This window comes from Lampetra planeri, chromosome 15 (assembly GCF_965212315.1).
Source record: "Lampetra planeri chromosome 15, kcLamPlan1.2.h2, whole genome shotgun sequence".
In the NCBI taxonomy this organism is placed as follows: domain Eukaryota; kingdom Metazoa; phylum Chordata; class Hyperoartia; order Petromyzontiformes; family Petromyzontidae; genus Lampetra; species Lampetra planeri.
This window is the reverse complement of record NC_136121.1, coordinates 11,682,416-11,702,538: the sequence shown is the minus strand read 5'-3', so window position 1 is coordinate 11,702,538 and position 20,123 is coordinate 11,682,416. Positions and strand designations below refer to the sequence as shown.

The following is a 20,123-nucleotide window of genomic DNA, read 5'->3' as shown; positions in this document are numbered from 1 at the left end:
AAAGGTTAACAAAAATGTAAACTTATTTGGAAACAGTAACTTTTTTATGGTCACTGTATACTGTCTCTTGGAAAGTCAGTGTGCCCTTGCCAATATATGCGGATGTTCGGATTTGTGTAAGAGTAACAAGTTATTTTACTGATAATAAACAACCTCATGCCAGCAGCTTATAAAATATACGAATAATTATTTCACAAAAACAACAATAATGAAAACATTTGCATAACTTGGTTTCTTTTAGAGAAAACATCAAAGGGTAACAATATATCCCCGCTTGCCTTCAAAAACTTGTAAAATATTTATTTAATGCATGCACGTGACTCATTTGTGCATGCAGATTAATTTGTTATTTCATGAATGGAGAGTTAAGGATGATGACAATAATGGAGAGTTTTTAGATACATATTTTAAATGGTGTGTTGCTCCTCCACTCTGTTATTATCATCATCCATACTATCTAAAAAATGGACCCTCTTGGCTTGCGTGGAAAGATTTATTGAAACATGAATTCACGACTTACTGTGTTAAAAAGCACAAGATAAACCAATAAACCTATTTCGATAGAAATGGAGTCACAAATTCCTTGGACACTGGCACTGTATTACTGTTGGAGCATAACCAAGCTGATGAGTGCCACTGCGAGCCGCATTACGTGGGAAACGTACCATGAAAAAAAATGGTTGGATGTGGCGAGCTGTATACTGTTATTGGAATAGAGATTGCTTTCCTAAAGGGCAAGTCAAACTTTAAACAGCGGCGACATGAGGTTTGCGAGATTAAAGAAGAGCGTGACAATACTGCGCTATCGAACCAGGTAGCTGCATTACTCTTGCTGCCAGAACAAGGGTCATGCAGTGCAACATATACGGCAGATAGCATGCCGATTCGTTCACGTTCTGGGGATAACTGCTTATTGGAATAAGCATGAATAAGCAGTTGGCTCCTCAGTAAGAGCATAGAGCATAATATTGCAACTAGTTGTGAGTGTGTGTATCACATCTAAGTGCTGATGCTACCGCTTGGTTATTTTTCACCACTGTGCAGAATTTATTGATGGGTCTAGAAGCGACCAACATCTGTTTTTTTGCCAAGAGGAAAACTAAAGGAAATTACACGAATAAAAATGACCAGTGACAATTTGAATTGAAAATGATGGACTGGCATTGATTTGGCGCATATTCTTAAAGTGTGTCTTTGTGTGCCTTCTGTGAGCATGCACTCTGTCTTCTCTGTTTCAATCGCCTGTAAGAAAGTTAAATAAGCACATGCAGCAATTTCAGGCATGGGAAAACTCTTACCCTTCTCCAAGGGCGGCATCACTGACTGTTGTTTTCTCCTTCTGATTGTATTTGGTGATGGGATTTAACAAGCAATCAATGTTCTTTTTTCTACTCTCTTTTCTTTTTTTTCTTTTTAATTCCTCGTTTTTTGGAGAGCAGAAACTGAAAAAATCTACGGATCATGAGCAGGTGTCTCTGGTAAGGTCGTGTGTGCTGCTTGCTTACACGGGCTCTCTGCACACAATTTCTGTTTGCATAACTGTTGCAAATTCACGAGTGCCATGCATGTGACCAAAGGTGCGCATGGATGGAATGTCATCGTGAATGCTTTTGCTTTCCTCCGAAAGAAAACGCTTTGCTGACTAATGGGAATTGCACGAGTAAACATTTACTGCACATTTCGGAGTGTGCCTTGGCTCCGTGGTATTCCACTTAGTGTACGTGTTTCATTATTTCAGTGTGAGATTTAGCACGCTTGAACAAGCTATCCCAAATAACGTGATTGCCAAGACAGTTCTATTTGTAATGTACGTTTGCCCTTGGTCGTGGCTTTCACCAAATTTACATCATTTCAACCGTGCATTTCCATGAGCCAACCGCAGCTTTCATTACCTTCATTGTTTACCCATAATTGTTATCGCTGTTGTGTTGTCACGTCTAAAATGTGCAACTGGATTTGATAATTTTCTCGTGAAGAATGAGATTAACTTGAAGGAAACTAGAGATTTTCAGAAGTATTTCTGCGACAGCTCATCATCGTTGGGTAATTTATCTGTTTTTGAGCTTTGATTATTCCTTACTGTGGTTTCAGCAACACCTTTTCTTTGCCTTAATTTTTACATTTGTATTCTTGGTATATGGGAAAAAAGAAGTGATGTGAAGGCTAACCATAGCCATCACATACACTCCTAACCAATGAGTGTGAGAAGATGAGGCCATTTCAGATGACCGCAGTTTCCTGTTCCGTTAAATGCACTATATTGTAATTGAATAGGACACCTGTAAATTGTACTTGAATGTGGTTTGTAGGAATAAAGTGTTTTACTGCCATAGCTCTACATTGGAACTATTTACAGATTAATATATTCTGAATTTTCTAGTTTACATTATTATGTCATTATATATATACACAAAAAAATGATGCTCATTTACCCTTCACATCGCATTTGTAAAAAAAATAAAGTATAAATAAAATAGTACATTGAAAAGGGCGTGCAAGCAAGATGTGCATTGTGCTTGCAACTACGCTTTATTCGAAGTTGGTTTAAAATTTCTGACAGTTACCGTTGCACTTCCCTTCGAAAGAACTACTCTGCATTGTTGAAAGAAATTCTCCTTGCGCTAATTTCTCCCCCCGTGTGTTGTGCTAACGCAGCTGGACCGCTTTGCAAGCATCCGTGCTGGCGCCAAGAAGGACAAGGAGAAAGGGGACCGCCCCGTCGTTGTGCAACGTGGAGGAGGGCCGAGCAGCCGTGATAGCCAACTCGCCAGCGGGGCTCAGCTACCTTTCGGTGGAGATGACCTCACCGAGGACCAGATCCACACGTTTTTTGAGAAGATGCTGGTAAAACACCATAGATACGTTTCCTTTCTTATTTTCTTTGCGGGAGAATTCCTCTTATTCGTGGTGATGTGGAGGTCCAGTACCGCGGATTCAATTATCCATGATTGTATCCCACCTCCACGCCCCCCACTGTCTGTAGGAAACAATTACGGATAAGAAGGTGCATTTTCTGCTCAACTACTCTTAACCATGGCGATTAATAGAACGCTATTCCGCAAATCATAATAGCAAAATCCTTGGATAATTGTGAATAATAATAATAATAGGAACACAGCTAATAGGAATTTTTGCAGGACCCTACAGCTCCTGTAGATAATTGGAGTAAGAGTGGTTGCGGACAAAAGCAGTACTGTACTTTCTATTTTTATTCCTCCAAGCTTCATCTTTTTAATAATTTATAGATATTCTGAGACGTTGTACTATTGTGCTGCTATTTTATTTTACACAACAGGAGGACATGAACCTCAGTGAGGCCCACAAGGCTCCTTTGCGTCACAAAGATGAAAAAACGAAGCGTGACATGGTTTTGCAATACATGGCATCCTCTTCCAAGACGGTGAGTTTGTCATCACCTCCACTCCCACTCTTGTCCCCAACTGAATGCTGAACTTTGATTTCTGTCCCTAACCCTTGGATTCTGAAATGTTACAGAGTTCAAGTGGTGTGCTGATTGAAACATTATCCATCTCCATTGCAGTGGAATTGCCTATCATTGAAATACATTATTTGTCCATGGGAGGGCACTATTTCACCGCTACAGCCTAAAGTTTGGCACGCAAGAAACATGTTAGTTCTTTGAATAATTTATATTTTGTCCAGCAGAGGTCATCATATACCATGGTAATGCATGACTCGTGCTAGTCTACCTAAATTTAACAGAAATGACCTAACGATATGCACTGCTGTATTTTTTTATTGAACGGGTTGTTGTTAGATTGATTATTACGTAATTTAATGTGACGTTAGTTTTATTCTCAGTGTTCATGAATAAGAAAACTCTAAAGTGTATCTTTTACTTGATGCCTATATCTGATAAAAAAAAATGTTTTCACAATTTAAAGGCATTTTATTGCTGAATAATTTAAGTTTCATATTTATACTACAGCAATTTTTTATTTAAAAAAAATAATCTAGAGTTGACGCCCACTGAAAAAGGCATGTTTTCATGTAAAGATCTCGTACAACATTAGATGGTGAGACATAATCAGCAAGCCATGCCCATTATCGTTAAACAGGTTGCAGATGTTGTGAAGAATTAAAAAGATCCAATGGCATTTGCCTTGTTTATATTCTGAATCAACAGCATCAATGAACAGAATACAAATAAGCTCCAGTTCAGACTGTTTTGACATTTTAAGTACATTAAATTACATTTTGGAATACCTGATGCCTTTTGTGACATGCATTTTAAAACTGTATCTTGTCATTCATAGCCACGTTCTGGATAGATACACCATAAAATGCAGTCAGAATGTGTTCATAACGGCAGACCATCTTTGGACTATGTGTTTAGTAGCATTGCCAAAAGTAAGGTTCGTGGCCTGTACGCGTAAATTATTACAGGTGACATTTACCTCCGAGTCATGAGTTGTGGTGCCACCGAAGATCTCAATCCTATCTGATGGGCAGCCCAAACACACCGAAATGGGTAGCGGGAGAAAAGACAGAGAGCAAGGAACCCTGATTACCCCAGAATTACTTCTTATCAGTGAGTGTTCGAGGTGTGCACTCATGACGGGTGTCCGCTTGTGGCTATGGAGAACAAGAATGGGACTGACAGGTGGTATGGCAATAGTCCCTTGGCGATGCACATTATTCAAGGAATTTGAAATGGCATGGCCTGTCTGTAAGGGGCTTCGCAAATTTGTGATTTACTTGAGAAAATGACAGAAGGGAGATTGGGGGGAAAAATGGTTTTGTGGCACTAATCAAGCAGGCTTATTTGCTTTTGTATAGTGGTGACATGTGTGCAGTAAGGGTCCACTCTTTTGCTTTTTTGTATAAAGAATTTGTTACAAATTTCTGCATGTTTTACTCCTTGTAATTATTTGTTGATGCGACCTATTTACTTTTTGGCTTGTTTTTAGTATCCTTAAAATAATTTTCACTGCATGTTCTAAGATAATTTAAAATGCTACCATCCCAGAATTGAACAAATTTTAACTAAACTCTACACATAATAATATTCTTCATTATGTTTTCAATGAGCAAAGCAATGAGCCGCGGTAGGTGGCTAGTTCCTTTTTTTAATGAAGATGAGCATGTGGCATATGTTTCAATTTGGTATTGGGCAATTTTTTATTTCATTGCAACATTTTACGTGGGAAACCTACATTTTCATGAACATTTTTATAATTGAAACAATTAACTGCCCTATTACTAATTAAACTGATTTTGGAAAGACCATATTAAGCAGATAATTGAAAGCACAGCAATGTTTTCCGATCATTTGATCTTTATCAAGCCGATTTGACCAACCACAAAACTAAAGTCTAAATGACGAAGTAGAAAAGGGAGCACACACTGGGATGCGGGGAGGAATTCGCTTTAGTTTTGTTTCTCTATCAAGGTTAAAGCCTTTGAGATAAAGGTATCCCACAGGCTTGCTATTTAATGGAATGTATGACGTGCTTTACCGACTGGGAGATTATACTATGAGGCCATGCCGTGTCACCCACAGAGGACCCTTGCATGTGAATAACAACCAAGCCGAAACCCACATTGGCCAGACTTCTATTAGACCTGGCAATCTATTGCTTAAATACATTTTACTCTGCCTGCTTTATATTTCATTCAAGCTATAATTTTAGTATTGAAAAAGTAATTTTTTATATTTTCGTGTTCATGGCAGATAAAAGAGTAAGTAAAAACAAATCTACTTTCTCAAGATTTTCATAAGTGAAGTATTGGATTTCAAATAATTGTGTTTATTTTCCAGCACGTAATTAAATCAACAGTACTGGAATATGAATCAGGTATAGTTTAGCCTGTTTTATCAGGACTGTTTTCGTTACAATAGGGTAGCCAACTGAATGCATTAAAAGTGATATTAAGAAGCCACAGTTGGCCAAACATATTTTTCTGGGAAGACATACCACCCACTATTGTGTAACACCTATAATTTTTGAGAAATTATATCTTGTTCATATATATTTATTATGTTGTATATATTGGTTATAATCTTTTCATTTGTACTTATATTTTCCAGCCATTGGCCTGCTTATACATATATGTGTACCCAAGTATATACAGGAGAGCTTGGTGATTTTCAAGATTCGTAGCCTGAAATGGCAATATCCTTACAATATAATATACTCTTTGGTTCTTTCGGTAAAGTCACATATGAAGATAAAATAATAAATTAAATACTAGCATACGACGTTTCGATTGCAACACAAGCAATCATCATCAGGTATAAATGAAATAGAAACACAAATCTAGTATACTTAGAAATGTAATGTAATACAACCGAGAGTCGGATAACATAACAGTCAACACCCTACCTGGTTGATTACGTTCTTCCTGAGAATGCTAAATTTGAGAGAGAGATAAAAAACAGAACCAGAGACATATAGACAGACATATAAGCAGACAGATATCACAGATATACATAGAGAGAGACAAACATAGGCACACAGAGAAACCACGCCTCTGTGTCGAGGCCTTAAATAGGGAGAGGGGGCGGGGGCGGAGAGAGAGGGAGGGGTTAGAGATATTAGCATGTCAATGAGTGGCACGGTGAGTAGCATGGTGCAACAGCTTGAGAGAGGGGGCGGGAGCGGAGAGAGAGGGAGGGGTTAGAGAAATTAGCATGTCAATGAGTGGCACGGTGTAAAAGCTTGAAAAAATTAATAGACAGGGAGAGAGACACACTGAATTAAATAACCTAGAAAAATTTCTAAATGTAATGTAATGCAACACAGAGAGTCGGTCAACACACAATTAACGCATAGCCTGGTTGATTACGTTTTTCAAAGATTGCTAAGTTAGACGTTAAGTGTGAAATTTGAAAAAGTAATCAACCAGGCTATGCGCTAATTGTGTGTTGACCGCCTCTCTGTGTTGCATTACATTACATTTTGAAATTTTGCTAAGTTATTTAATTCAGTGTGTCTCTCTCCCTGTCCTAAATTTTTCAAGCTTTTTCACCGTGCCACTCACCGTGCCACTCATTGACATGCTAATTTCTCTAACCCCTCCCTCTCTCTCCGCCCCCGCCCCCTCTCTCTATTTAAGCTGGTTTGGAAATGCAGATGTGGGATTAGTCACTACTTAGTAGTGACTAATCCCATATCTGCATTTCCCATAAATATGCTAATTTCGTCTTGATATGCAAATTCCTTTGTCAAGGCACCCTTCCCCCTCCAACCCAGCTTAAATATACGCTGCCAAGCTTGTTGGTGCTCATTCAGACGCTGTCTTTCCGACAGACCTGTTCTTCACCTGAGGACGACGGCTGCTTGCGTTGTGGCCGAAATGTCGTGAGAATTGTATTTTATTATGTTTTATTATTATTATTTTATTATTTCCCTTCTACGTGACTTTACTGAAAGAACCAAGAAGACAGCCAGGTGATATTGACCAGTATTACATAAGCATTGGCCATATGTTTCAAAAGCGCTTCCTCTCGACCAGCCAGACCCCTTGGACCCTCTTATCTTGCCTAAATGCCATTCAGGGATCTAGGCGGCATGGCCAACCATGATTCCAAGATTCTGTCGACTCTATTTTTCAGCTAGGAACTATATTATATTGAAACTTAATTTGGAGCTTTCGTGACTGCAGGAATTACTCTTTGGTTCTTTCGGTAAAGTCATGTATAAAGATAAAATAATAAATTAAATACTAGCATACGACATTTCGATTGCAACACAAGCAATCATCATCAGGTATAAATGAAATAGAAACACAAATCTAGTATACTTAGAAATGTAATGTAATGCAACAGAGAGTCGGATAACATAACAGTCAACACCCTACCTGGTTGATTACGTTCTTCCTGGGCATGGTTAAGTACCACGTCCAGTCTGGCCCCTTCTAGGCTGTCCAAGTCCTAGAGGGCCTTTCCTTGGAATTTGGGTTGATCCGGCCAATTCCACACACTGGATATTGCCAATGCAGTTCAGCGGTGATTCTGGATTCCTGAAAATAGCCTGAATCGCCAATTCTGGAAAACTGGAAGTGATGATGCTCAGTTAAGCTAATCATAGCTATTAGCTAAGGTAGATTTGCAGTAGAATTGCTATTTCATGGAAGAATATCTGTTAGAATTCATTTGAATTAAATGGAGATTGAAACGTGGGAATTACTCATAAAAGAAGCATGATTTCTGCAGAAATAGTCCTCACACAGGATTCGAATATGATTCTTGAAGTAGTTACCCAGGTCTACTATGTGGTATGTGAGAGCATTGCTGCTATGTATAGCTGTGTGAATGGCTGGTTGGTATGCATGAAATGACTCATCTCCCTAGCGACTTTATTAATTGTTATGATTTTGGGATGTGATTTCTTTCAAGACGAAATTCTTTTTAGTCCTATTTTAACCCCTCGTTTATAATGTCTCATGTCTGTTCTGTCTCATCTGTACATTTCAGATCCATTAGCATAGAACTAACTTAAGCGTATGATTTGCATAAGTATGAATTAATCGATTTGCAACCGCATTATACAATGCACTTATCGTAAGTCTAAAGTGGATCTTGTGCTGAAAACCTAACTCTTCAACTGTTTCCTGCCACAGAGGTCACGTAGCGCAGTAGGTTCTCCCCTTATTAAAGGACAGTGAATACATTTAGTTTCAAGCACATGAATTTAGATGTTTTTTTCTTCTCGCACAACTGATATTTACTGCTTTTGTTTTTATTTTAGCAACCTCCCCTCAGTACTGATAACACACTGAACACTTGAACACAAGCTTGTTGTGTACACAAAGGAATATTTGTAGAGCGAAAAAAACATTTTAACAGAAAAATGTAAGCATCAGCTCAACCTGCGGAAAGCCTTATGTATACATCGTTAAATTATGTTACAATTGAGCAGTGGACATGCAAGCAAACTCTGTCAGCATCATTAAGAGCGACGAATCCTCAGTAACGCGTGTTGTTCTGTGCTCGTACGGAAAAAGGGTTGTTTATTTATTCAGCTTTGAATTTCAAAGAATATGTGAGTGAAAAATGTTTTGCCTTTGGTGACATTTAAGGAAGAAGCGGCTAGTTGTTAGATTGGTGGTGCTAAAGAATTGGGGTTGCGTGACCCAAGGAAACGGGGTAAATATCACCTCACCTTTCAGAATGCATCATCCTTCTCTCTTGCATACTTAAAGGAGCTTTTTCTTTTAATCGCACTCTCACGTTTACAGATCACATGGCAAATTGCAGTCATCTTTTCAACAGCCGCATTTGATTATTTTTCCTGGGCTGTATATGTGATTAATTTGAGTGTGGTTTTCATAACTCGCTGCTTTTTACTTGCAATCTCTGGGATGGTTTCTTTCACCGTTTTACACGCGATAATAATTTGTAGTTTTCTTCGTCGCTTCAGTAATTTGAAAACTGCAATGCAGTGGGTGTGTTTATGCTGAACTGTCACGAGTTACTTTAACAATTATTAAAGCTGGAAATGTAAATGGCTCCATCGCATTGCCAACAGAGTAATTGCCAACAGTGTTTTGTTGAAACGATATGGAACATACCTGAGCTGGTCTTGGGTCACAGGGTGGCAGCACGGTGGTAATGCTTGTGCCTCACAGTAAGAGAATCCTGGGTTCGATTCCCGATTTTGGAACCTTTCTGTGAGGAGTTTGTAAGTTCTTCCCCTGTTTTGTAATGATTTTGTCCGGTTTCACTGATTGTCTTCCATTGTTGGTATTGGCTAAACATTCCAAATGCTGGAAAATTCCTATCATGAAATAAAGGTGATGCGACCCAGTGAGGTTTTCTTCAGTAAATGAGCGTCAGAGTGATAATAGTAAATTTTCCTTTGTTAAATAACCAGGCAGTGTGTGTTACTTTTACCTTATGTTCATAAGATGGGCATGTGAGTATTATGCATACACTTAATTTACGTGTGTATGTGTGTTTACACAGTTAAAAATTACACGTTGTTCATGAGTATCATACCAGAGATTTCTGTGCATGTGGATGACCAGATTATGCTTTATTTTTTCACTTAAGCGCTTGAGGTTTTTTTTCTGTTTGTTCTATGTGCCTTGAAGGAATATGTACATACTTAAATCTTGACTTAAAGCTTTCGTTACTGCAGGAATTCATATTCTTTGGGTCGCTTGTGTTGTAATCGAAATGTCGTAGTTTTCTGTTATTTTCTTTGAACCATCTACCTCACTTTGCCGAAAGACCCAAAGAATATGTACATACTTGATAAGTTTTCAAAGTGTGTGCATTTGTCCTAGTTTGTATTGTCCAATGTTATGCTAGTGTACATGTCTCAATTTGAAAAGAAATGCCCTATGTTGGTGAAATCATTACATAAAATGTTTGTGTAAGATTTTACATAACATTTTACGTGAAGTTTATTTTCGTGATCATGAGTTGGTTGACAACAATCCTTCCCAGATATGTTATTTTCCAAACTCCCGGGATGAAATTCAGGTGGTTTCTTGAGTAAAAAAAATATATAATTTATGTTTGTATGCGATGTATGTATTGTCAAAAAATGTGACACGTGTCCAATAGAGTCTCACCCACTTATCGTAGAATACATTTTTTGAAAATGTGATAGAATATGCCCACCCTGAGTGAAAATTAAGCGATACCAAAGTAATTGGAGAAAGGCCTGAAGCTTGACTCATTTTGTTGCTCCCTCGACAGACATACTTATCAGCAATCCTCAGAGATATGCTAACCAACACTTAGCTCCCCTCCCTCCACCCATCCACCCACTACCCTCATCCTCCAACCCAAAACACCCCGAAGCTTCACGGCAAAACTCATCAAGCCAACCATTAAAATTTCAGGCCCATCTGGCGGTTGACATTTCCCACGCACTGAACTGGGTGCTGATTTTTTTTCATTTATTGGGGTGTGATTTACGTTGATAGCACCCGTAACAGCTTTCGCTCCTTTTTAGCACGCTCATTCAATCGCGTTTAGCCAGATGGCGATACGCAGGATAGGTGCTATTCCCTGTTTCAGTTGCTGTTTTATACCTTGTTTTGCTCTCCTTTTCTGGCCAAATGAATATGGGATAAACTGAGGCTTTTCTGGGTGAAATTACACCCTTGTCCAATTGCTTGAATCTGCATGCAATGATTATCCTGCTCCCAATTTAAATAGATTTGGAAGTTTGAGCATTCTCAGTGTTAATAACAAAGTTTTTGGTAGATATTTTTTGCTCATTTTTCAGGTAGTTGTAAACTTTTCTTTACACTTATTCTTGCAATGAATTGTTGTTAGTAATTTAATTTCAGTTTAACTTCAGGTACGTGGTATAATTAGAATGTAAAGCATTGATCTTTTTTTTCCCCAAGAAGATTGACAGTCTCAAACTAGAAGCACCTACTGTGCCTGTGGGATTTAAATGTGTACCTAGAGGCTCAATTAAACCTCACTTGTTTAATGTGCATTCTCAACCCATGCCTAATAACACTGCAGACACATTTGAGGATGCCACCTTGTATTTCCTCCCCGACTTCTGCTTACCAATTGGTTGTAATAACCGATGCGTATTTCTTGAAATTCATCCATTGCGACTGCAGTTATCTTTGGTTGTTATTTGCACATTCGGACGTTTTAATTGTGGTGTGGTGCTACGCGGCACAGGGTGGAGCGCACAAACGGGACACAGCGTTGTCAGGAAAAGACTACATCACAGAACTGACTGGACTTCGGAAGATGGAACACGACTCCGATCAGGAGCGCCTGCTCTCCTGCCTGGAGTCTCTGAGAGTGTCCCTCACCAGCAATCCTGTCAGGTGTGCCGTCACGGGAAGGAGAGAATTTAATTTCGGGCTGAGGACGAGGGTGGAGGCAGTGGGGAGCCAAGGAAGGGCAGCCGCTGCCGCTGCCGCTGCTGCTGTTGTAGGGTTTGAGTTCATAAAGAGGCGAAAAAAATGAGAATCTGTGAAATCGCTGTTCTTATTGACATTGTGGCTGCAACTTTTGCTGGAGCTAAGGCAAAATATATTTTTTATATCCAACAAATATTAAATTTTGAGCACCAGTCCCACGATTGTGACACTTCTGTGCAAAATGTACATTCAAATATTTACATTTTCCTGATGCATATTACACGTTACTTGCATCACAAATCAATAAAAGCACCAATCTCTTTTAAAATCTATATCAATTGTTTAATGTTATTTTATTTTTCACAGCTGGGTGGAGCTTTTTGGTGATGAAGGACTAAAGATCCTTTTGGATATTCTACAAGACCTTCAGGAGAAACAAAGGTGTTTCACTGTCACTTCATCTTGGTATAAGATTTTATCGTCTCATTTTGTGATGTATAAAAGTTTATCACCTTTTTGTTTTCATCTTCCATGAATACATTTATCGAGGTCACTGTTAGAGTGGTTCTGAGCAAGGTGTGCATTACATGTTATGTCCTTCAGATGCCTTTCTCAAGCAGACACTGGGAAGTGTTGCAGAGAAATTAAAGTGTGAGTGTTTTGTGTTTGTGCTCAGCCCGAATCACTTTGATTGGAAAATTCAGCTCGAGATCGTGCGGTGCCTGAGGGCCTTCATGAACAACAAGGTAAGCGTCGGGTGTCAACGGAGTGGGTTTTTTTTTTGCATGACTAGCATACTTAAGCACGAGATTTTTTCATGACTATAAAGTTAAATGGATACTTGGGGGTGGAGTATCATGTATGTGTACATTAGATTCCGTAATGAGTTAGAATCAGCACATTTTACTGAAAATGATTTGATTTTGGGTACTCTAAATGGCTTATTCATATTGCACAATTATTTCAGACGTTTGTTTTCTAATGTACACCAATGATTAGTCAGGGCATTATCCCTTGGTATCCCCCTAGATCCCAATTCCTGGTTTTTCCTGCCCTTCTCTCTCTTGTGGTGCACTGTTTTGCTGATCTGCCCATGTGGCCATTAACACCCAGCAAAAGTACTCCCCGCCCTACTCCCTTAGCACCCATCTAGTGTCCCAGATTCATTTGTATTCTGTGTCTCTCTTTCAAGCCTTGCTTTCTCATGGCCTCTGCTTTGTTGCCCTTCCCATGTACAGATGGGCCTGTGCGCCATGCCGACTACGGTTAAGTGCAGGGGCTTTTACTATGAATAGATATATCACCGACATTTTTTTTTTCCCCAACCCTTCTTTTGAAAACCCTCTGCTCTCCACTGTCCATATTTTTCATCTGCCTGGCCTGTATGTTGTATTTCTGCCCTGGTAACAGGCGGGCACATGCACCATGCTGACCACAGTTAGGTGCCAGTGGTTTTTCAATGAAGGATAATCTGCCTGCCCTGCCCACCAGACTTTTGCGCCATTCACAGCCGCTGACTTTTGTAATGTGCGTGCTTGTGTTGGAGCATACGCATTCAACTTTTTCAGTGTGTATGTGGGGGGACTTGCGTGACGTGTACTTACGTACTTGTTTACATTGTGGTTTGACGTTATTAAACACGAAAATGGTTGAACAATTAAAGTGACTGTAATAAATAATTCCTGGATAATAGATCGTGACATGCCCTGATTTATTATGGGCTGAAATGTTATTACGTGAACCGTTTGTTCCGGGGGTTTATTATGTCTTTCATTTGGGTTCATTGTTATATAGTGTTATCAGATTACCACCTGGGATACATTCATTTAAACAGGCCTGTATAATTTGATGAATCTATAGTTATCCTGATATGGTTTTGGTAAACTGCTGTTGTCGGGAAAGTGCTTAATTTCTTTACTATTTTAAATTTTTAAGTGAGAAAAATCCCTTAATTTTACTTTATAGCATGTATTTAATTTACATTTTTAATGAAATTAGCATTTTTTTTGTTTTTGATGTGAAGGTGATACTATAAAACTGTATGTGTATATAGAAGAAAAGTTAAGTTTAACATGTGCAGGAACATGATGGCTTGTATCGAATAGCTCAATATATTCTGCAATGCATGAAATCACAAGGAAAATGTGAGTGACTTAAGGCCTCCATATAAATAAGTTTTGTGAACTGACAGACGGCACTCAAAAGATGTCATCGCACGTTGATGAACGTATATTTTGGGAGACAACTTTTTGAGGAAATAAATTCGTACAGAATTTGCAGTGAATAAATAAATGTATTTCTTAAAAGCAACGGGCTGTTGTTACATGGAAATGCATTATATAACCTACAAATGCAATTTATTCCAACTCTGCATGTGGCATACGTGACGTTTGTTGTTTCATCTTCACAAACGTATGTACGAGATTGCAATGAATAAACATTAAAGGAGGATTTGTACCCTCTAGAATGTCTCTGAGCTAGTCTCAGACACCTGCTCTTCCTTGACACTTGAAAATGTTTAATTAATATGCCCGCTGTTCTTAATAAGTGAAGTGTGTAACGGCTCATGTCATTTCTAGCGTCCTTTTGAAATGTGATTATTTGCAGATTTTGGCTCATTAGGGAATAAAAAAAACTGAGTCCTCCAATCAACTAAAGCTATTTCAGCATTCCAACGAAATGAGCATGTGTGGTTATGTAAACTACATTGCACTGCCATTATCTACTCTTTTTATTAATCTCTTGAAATACATTGGGGAAAGTGTCATGATAATACCATACATTTTTTTATCTATTTATTCAGAAACATCACTTGGATTTCTGAAAAGCTGAATACCACTGATCATATAAGAATGAGACAGTGTACCCAAAACTTGAAAAATACAATTAAATAGATGACAGTCTTCGCATTTGTAATTTCCGCAACAGAAAAAAAATACTAAATATAATGGAATTTTAAAATATATGTACGTTCGTGGTACTGTCGAGGATTCATGGTTGTACTGCACAGCTCTCTGATGTATACTCAGTTCTGACCGTGTGTTGTTCGGCATGACGACGATGCGCATTGCTCCACGTGCTTGAGAGCTTGTTCTGGAACTGAAGCACAAAACGCCCGGACATCTTGCAGATCAGCAAGCGGTACAATCCGAAATCACATCGGAGCGCTTACATGTGTGTGCAGCAATCGCCCCGTGCTGTTTGCATCCTGAGTAGCATCACACGTGTGATCCTCACCACTTGCTGTGCACAGGTGGGTCTGCGTGCCATGCTGGCCACCCACAACGGCGTGCTCCTGTTGGCGCGTGCCGTTGAGCCCCGGCACCCGTCTATGATGGTGGAGGCCGTGCGCTTGCTGTCCGCGCTCTCTATACTCGACGAGGACCATTTTGATGGCGCGAAGCCGTAAGTTGCTCATCTTGTGATGGGCCATTGTCGGTCGGATGGTGCATATACCGTCCTGTTGGCTGCATACCATGTTCGTCAACACACTCGCACATTGGTTTTGATTACACGCGACTAGGTTTTTACAGGCTGGTTGTACTTTATTGGAAAGTGACACTGCACCAAAGATATATTTTACTACATGCTGTATGATAGATGGAAGAAGTGCAATAGCACACCAGTTTTCAGTGTTTCATTGTCCTATATTTTAGCAAGCACTCCATTAGGGAGGCTTTAACTGCCGACGCTGGTATATTTTGAAATGTATTTTCATCTGGCTTTTTCCCGGTTCCCCACATTTTAAATATGCATTCTCGTTTTAAACAAATATAAAGGTTTCCCAAACAAATGGGCAATTTCACAAATGAATAAAACCTCAAAGTAAAAAATCCACATTTTTCTGAGTAATACAAATGGGACGGAGTCATGGCCTTGCTAATGCGAGGCCATGTTGCTTGTTACAGAAGTTCACTATTCAAATCCAGTGGCTGAACATCTGTGAAAAAGAGTTTCGTAACTTACAGGATTCCTCCAGTCTAGATACAGATTCTGATAATGGCTGCCATGATTAATACTGCGTGTGTATGAACCGTAAAAATATGCGCCATCTGCTTCACAGTGGGGCTTTAAACAACACGTGATGTCATTCGAAGGAGTAGGCCATTGTATGAACTAAATAAAAAATGCAACTATTTTTTATTTTACCAGGTAAGGCCCACTGAGCTATATAACTCTATTTCAGAAGCAGCCTGGCCATAAATGATAGCTCAACTAATTGGCTTATCATTTGCAAATTTATAGCAGCCAAAACTAAATGCTTGTTTATTAATAATTGAGGGAAAAGCTGAAGGACCACGGGTAGAGGGCCCACGGGTAGAACATGTACACTCCAAAGTCGGGATCAAATGCACGACCTTCTGCATACCAGGTGAGGTATTTAACATCTCGCCACCGTGGCGCTGCGTAATGGTCCACATTTTTTCCGCATTTGAAAATTGCCGTAAATTTCTCGATCAGAATGTGTGGAGCAATTAAAACTTGGCAGGACTTTCCTGAAAACATATCTTGCGACTAAGGGAGGCTTTCCTGTGTAAATAAGTGTAATGATTTCGATTTAAAGCTTTCGTGACTGCAGGGATTCATCTACTTGGTTCTTTTGGTAAAGTCACGTAGAAGGGAAATAAAATAATAATAATAAAATAATAATAAAACATAATAAAATAATTCTCACGACGTTTCGGCCACAACGCAAGCAGCCGTCCTCAGGTGAAGAACAGACCTGTCATTCAGACGCTGTCTTTCCGACAGACCTGCCATTCAGACGCTGTCATTCCGACAGACCTGTCCTTCAACTGAGGACGGCTGCTTGCGTTGTGGCCGAAACGTCGTGAGAATTATTTTATTATGTTTTATTTTTATTATTTTATTATTTCCCTTCTACGTGACTTTACCGAAAGAACCGAGAAGATGAAGTGTAATGATAATGAAACGTGTTTAAAATTTTAAGGTGATTATAATAACAAAAAAAAACATTTGTATAAGGTATGATTTGATGGACGATGTTGAATGTACCATGGACATTCCGGCATGTATTGAAAATGAAAATCAATCTGAATACGTATGACACCGTGGTGATTTATGAGCCTTTATCCTTTATCAAGAAAGTGGACAAATAGTTTATATCTGAATTACAAGTAAAAAAGCTGCTTCACCATCATATTAATAATTTGCCATATCTTTCAAGGCCTTTGAAATGTACATATTCAATTCTGGCTCTGCCCAATTGCATAGAAATTGATCAAATGAGAAAAAAAACCCATACATACCCAGCTTGAGATTTATCTCGTTTCTTTCAAAGGAAACATTTTCTTGGAGGGCAAAACACTTTCACAGGCAAGTCTTAGCCGAATGTTGAAGGTATCGGAAGAGACGAGACGTGGAAAATATGCTTATGTTTTTCCAAAAAATTCACAGGTTCGCAAAGACGCTAAGGGACTCCTGCTGTGATCAAAGTTTTAACTGGTATTTATCTTTAGGACGTGCCCTAGGTGCCCAAATTAATTTCCACGAGTTTTCCAAACTGATCTTTCACTTGTTTGAACCTTAGTGTGTGGTCTCAGCGGCTCATCAATTTTCCGGAGTTGTGATACGATTGACTTCCTGTCAATTAAAGTACACTCTTAAGTAAAGTTAATTTTACATTCATTATACAACCGTTTTTGTATCCGCTGAGATTGCATGTTGAAACAAGACACATGAATAGTAAATAAAATGTCTGTATTATTCACTCTCATGACTCCTTTTCACGAGTGTCCTGCTAAGTGTTCAGTGGGGGTGGAGAGGGGTGGGTACACGACTTATAAGCATAGTTCCAACTGAGTAATTTGTGGTAATTTTTCGAATTTGGTAAATTGGTCCATGATGCCGGCAGACAATTGCCCCCTCTTGTGAATGACATAACAGGCTCTTTCATGAGCAATGTGAAGCAGACTGCATATTTTTAGGGTAAATACACCTACAGGATTGTATGTGCGCATTTTGAACTTCTTTCACACCGTACTTAGCCAACCGTGCAAATCGGAGGTGCGGGGGAAGGATGGCAAACTAAACACGAAAAGCAGTTCTAAAGATAAAATAAATAAAGTGCATAGCTCTAGTGGGTTCCTAATATTGGAAGGAAAAGCATTCCAGACGGCCACAGAAGTGCATCTGAAAGCGCGCGATGCAGTGACTGCCTTTAACCAGGGCGGCCGTTAGAATTTGAACCATGAACCTTTGAAACAAGCGGCAAATGCGCTGGGCCATGTCACCGCCTCAAAAAAAACCGAACACAAATATTCAGTTTCTAGGAAAATACAGTTTGCCTTTAAATTCACGATTTTCAAAATCATTGTAAATGTGTTAAGTCTGTTCTCCTGTTCAATTCAGTTTTCCGCCTTTACTTGAATTCGATTGAAAGCAAGTGTAGTAATAAGCAGGAATGTGTGAGAACAATTCGTTTTGATGTAGAAGCTTGGCATCCTCTCCAAATTAATGCTTGCTTAAGGATGCCGTAAACCACATTGTTACTTTACGGTTGAGAAAAGGAGAGGTTTTCCTCCTAACACCACGATACGTAGAGCTCCCTAGGCTCTGTCTACCCACCCTACAACCACCCTCTTCACACTCACGGCAGCAGCAGATTTAAGTGTGCTATTAGTCAAACAAATTAAAGAATCCAAGTAGTTATACAGCTTAGTAGTGCCATTTATTTTGAACCCTAACACTTTACAGAACCATTTGCAAAAGCATACTTCCTTGGATGTCTACACTTGCAAATTAAACACGGATTTGGGCGAATGTGCACCGAGCATTACAAGAAGAAACTTTATCATAAAGGAAGACACTTCCTGGCCCTCGGGCCAAAACGTGCACACTGCAACGGGCTAGATTATGTATGTGTGTGTGTTTTTTTTATATCTGTGTGTGTCTGGTTATGTGTGTGTGTGCTGCCGCTTGTCAGCTCAAGCCGAGTGCTGGATGCGCTTGCGGAATGCGCGGAGATCTGTGAGCAGGAGCGATTCCAACCCATCGTTGAAGGCCTGGATGTAAAGCAGAGTCTGCCACTTAAGGTGTGTTGGGAGAAAATATGCTTTTTTTAATGATTGTGTAGACAAGTAATTGCACATAATTGTGTATAAATGGGGAGAGGACACATGGTTAGGTGCCTACTGAGTAATTTTTGTACTTCAATTGCAGTAAAATTGCATATTTAACACTCCGCTCACCAAAGATCACCCCTGATTTGTTACGAATTAAAATTCACCGATTGTTCTCTAAACTTGCTTAATTCCTCCCAGGAGTAGCCACTCTCGTTTTAATATCAATGTTGGCCCGCTAATATGTCCACAAATGAAAGGTTCCACTGAGTAAATGTATATGACGCGTCGGTTGTGCTGCCACTCCATAATCCATGTTGGGAGGGACTAATGTGTGGAAAAATCAGCTCATGACTTCAAGTGCCAGATATTAGTGCTATCCAGTGTGCAATAGACTACTTGAGTTGTCCCATTGGCTCTTTCGGTGATAATATAATTGTTGCAAAATGGGCTTCTTTGACTATTGCTTCCATTCCCTTTGCTCACATGAACCCTGTACCAAAAAGACCCCAAGGCAGGCGTGCACAACTGTTCTGGAGGGGCCACAGTGTTCTTAACTATTTAACCTAACCCAAATTTCAACTAATCATTTGATTAATTAGACCCTTTTTTCCCCATTGTTTCAAGCTGTTAGGCATGAATGGTTTAGCGGACTGGATTTGCAATTCAGAGTTCGTGGTTTTAAGAACAATGCTCATTGAAGCAATGGCCAAAGTTCTTAAAATAAACCCCCACCTACGTCCATCCAGCAGTTTAAATGGGTTACACCACAGTTAGTTGATTGGCAGGTCACATGCGTTGGGGTAAAGTGTGGGTACTCCTTCCTCTAATCGTCGCCTTCTCTCGGATTACCCATAAGCCTACATTGGCCGCCCTGATTAAACGAACGCCTGTTGTCACCTGTGTGTGTGTGTGCTGCAGATTGCTTGCTTGATTCTCATCAACGCTCTGGTGGAGACCCCGGAGGATCTAGAATTCAGGATTCATCTCCGTAACGAGTTCATGCGCAATGGCCTAGGCAAGGCGCTTACGGTACCCATGCACTGACATCTGCTTGAGCAATCTGTGATGATTTTTGTTTGTTTGAAACTACTGTAAAATGTTAACGCTCATTTATTTTTCACACTTTGCGTTGGTACTGTTTAGCTTATGACTCAAGTTTAATAAATGTATGTTCAATACTTTAAATGGAGATAATGTAATGACGATCAATTTAACGTGTTTTAAATA

The 20,123-nt window shown here is 39.4% G+C and overlaps 1 protein-coding gene across 7 annotated transcripts in view; it reads left to right on the top strand.

The window, feature by feature from the left end:
• LOC144722733 (protein diaphanous homolog 1-like) overlaps positions 1–20,123 on the top strand; it is a 112,231-nt gene that overhangs the window by 10,397 nt on the left and 81,711 nt on the right. For 6 of the 7 annotated variants that reach the window (XM_078601084.1, XM_078601086.1, XM_078601087.1 and 3 more), the window contains exons 2-10: positions 1,440–1,478; positions 2,656–2,844; positions 3,296–3,400; positions 11,624–11,775; positions 12,178–12,252; positions 12,488–12,557; positions 15,065–15,216; positions 18,758–18,866; positions 19,815–19,925. In XM_078601084.1, the coding sequence (XP_078457210.1) occupies positions 1,440–1,478; positions 2,656–2,844; positions 3,296–3,400; positions 11,624–11,775; positions 12,178–12,252; positions 12,488–12,557; positions 15,065–15,216; positions 18,758–18,866; positions 19,815–19,925 (1,002 nt within the window). The remainder of the gene's footprint in view (positions 1–1,439; positions 1,479–2,655; positions 2,845–3,295; positions 3,401–11,623; positions 11,776–12,177; positions 12,253–12,487; positions 12,558–15,064; positions 15,217–18,757; positions 18,867–19,814; positions 19,926–20,123) is intronic. The other variant, XM_078601085.1, reaches the window with a different exon arrangement.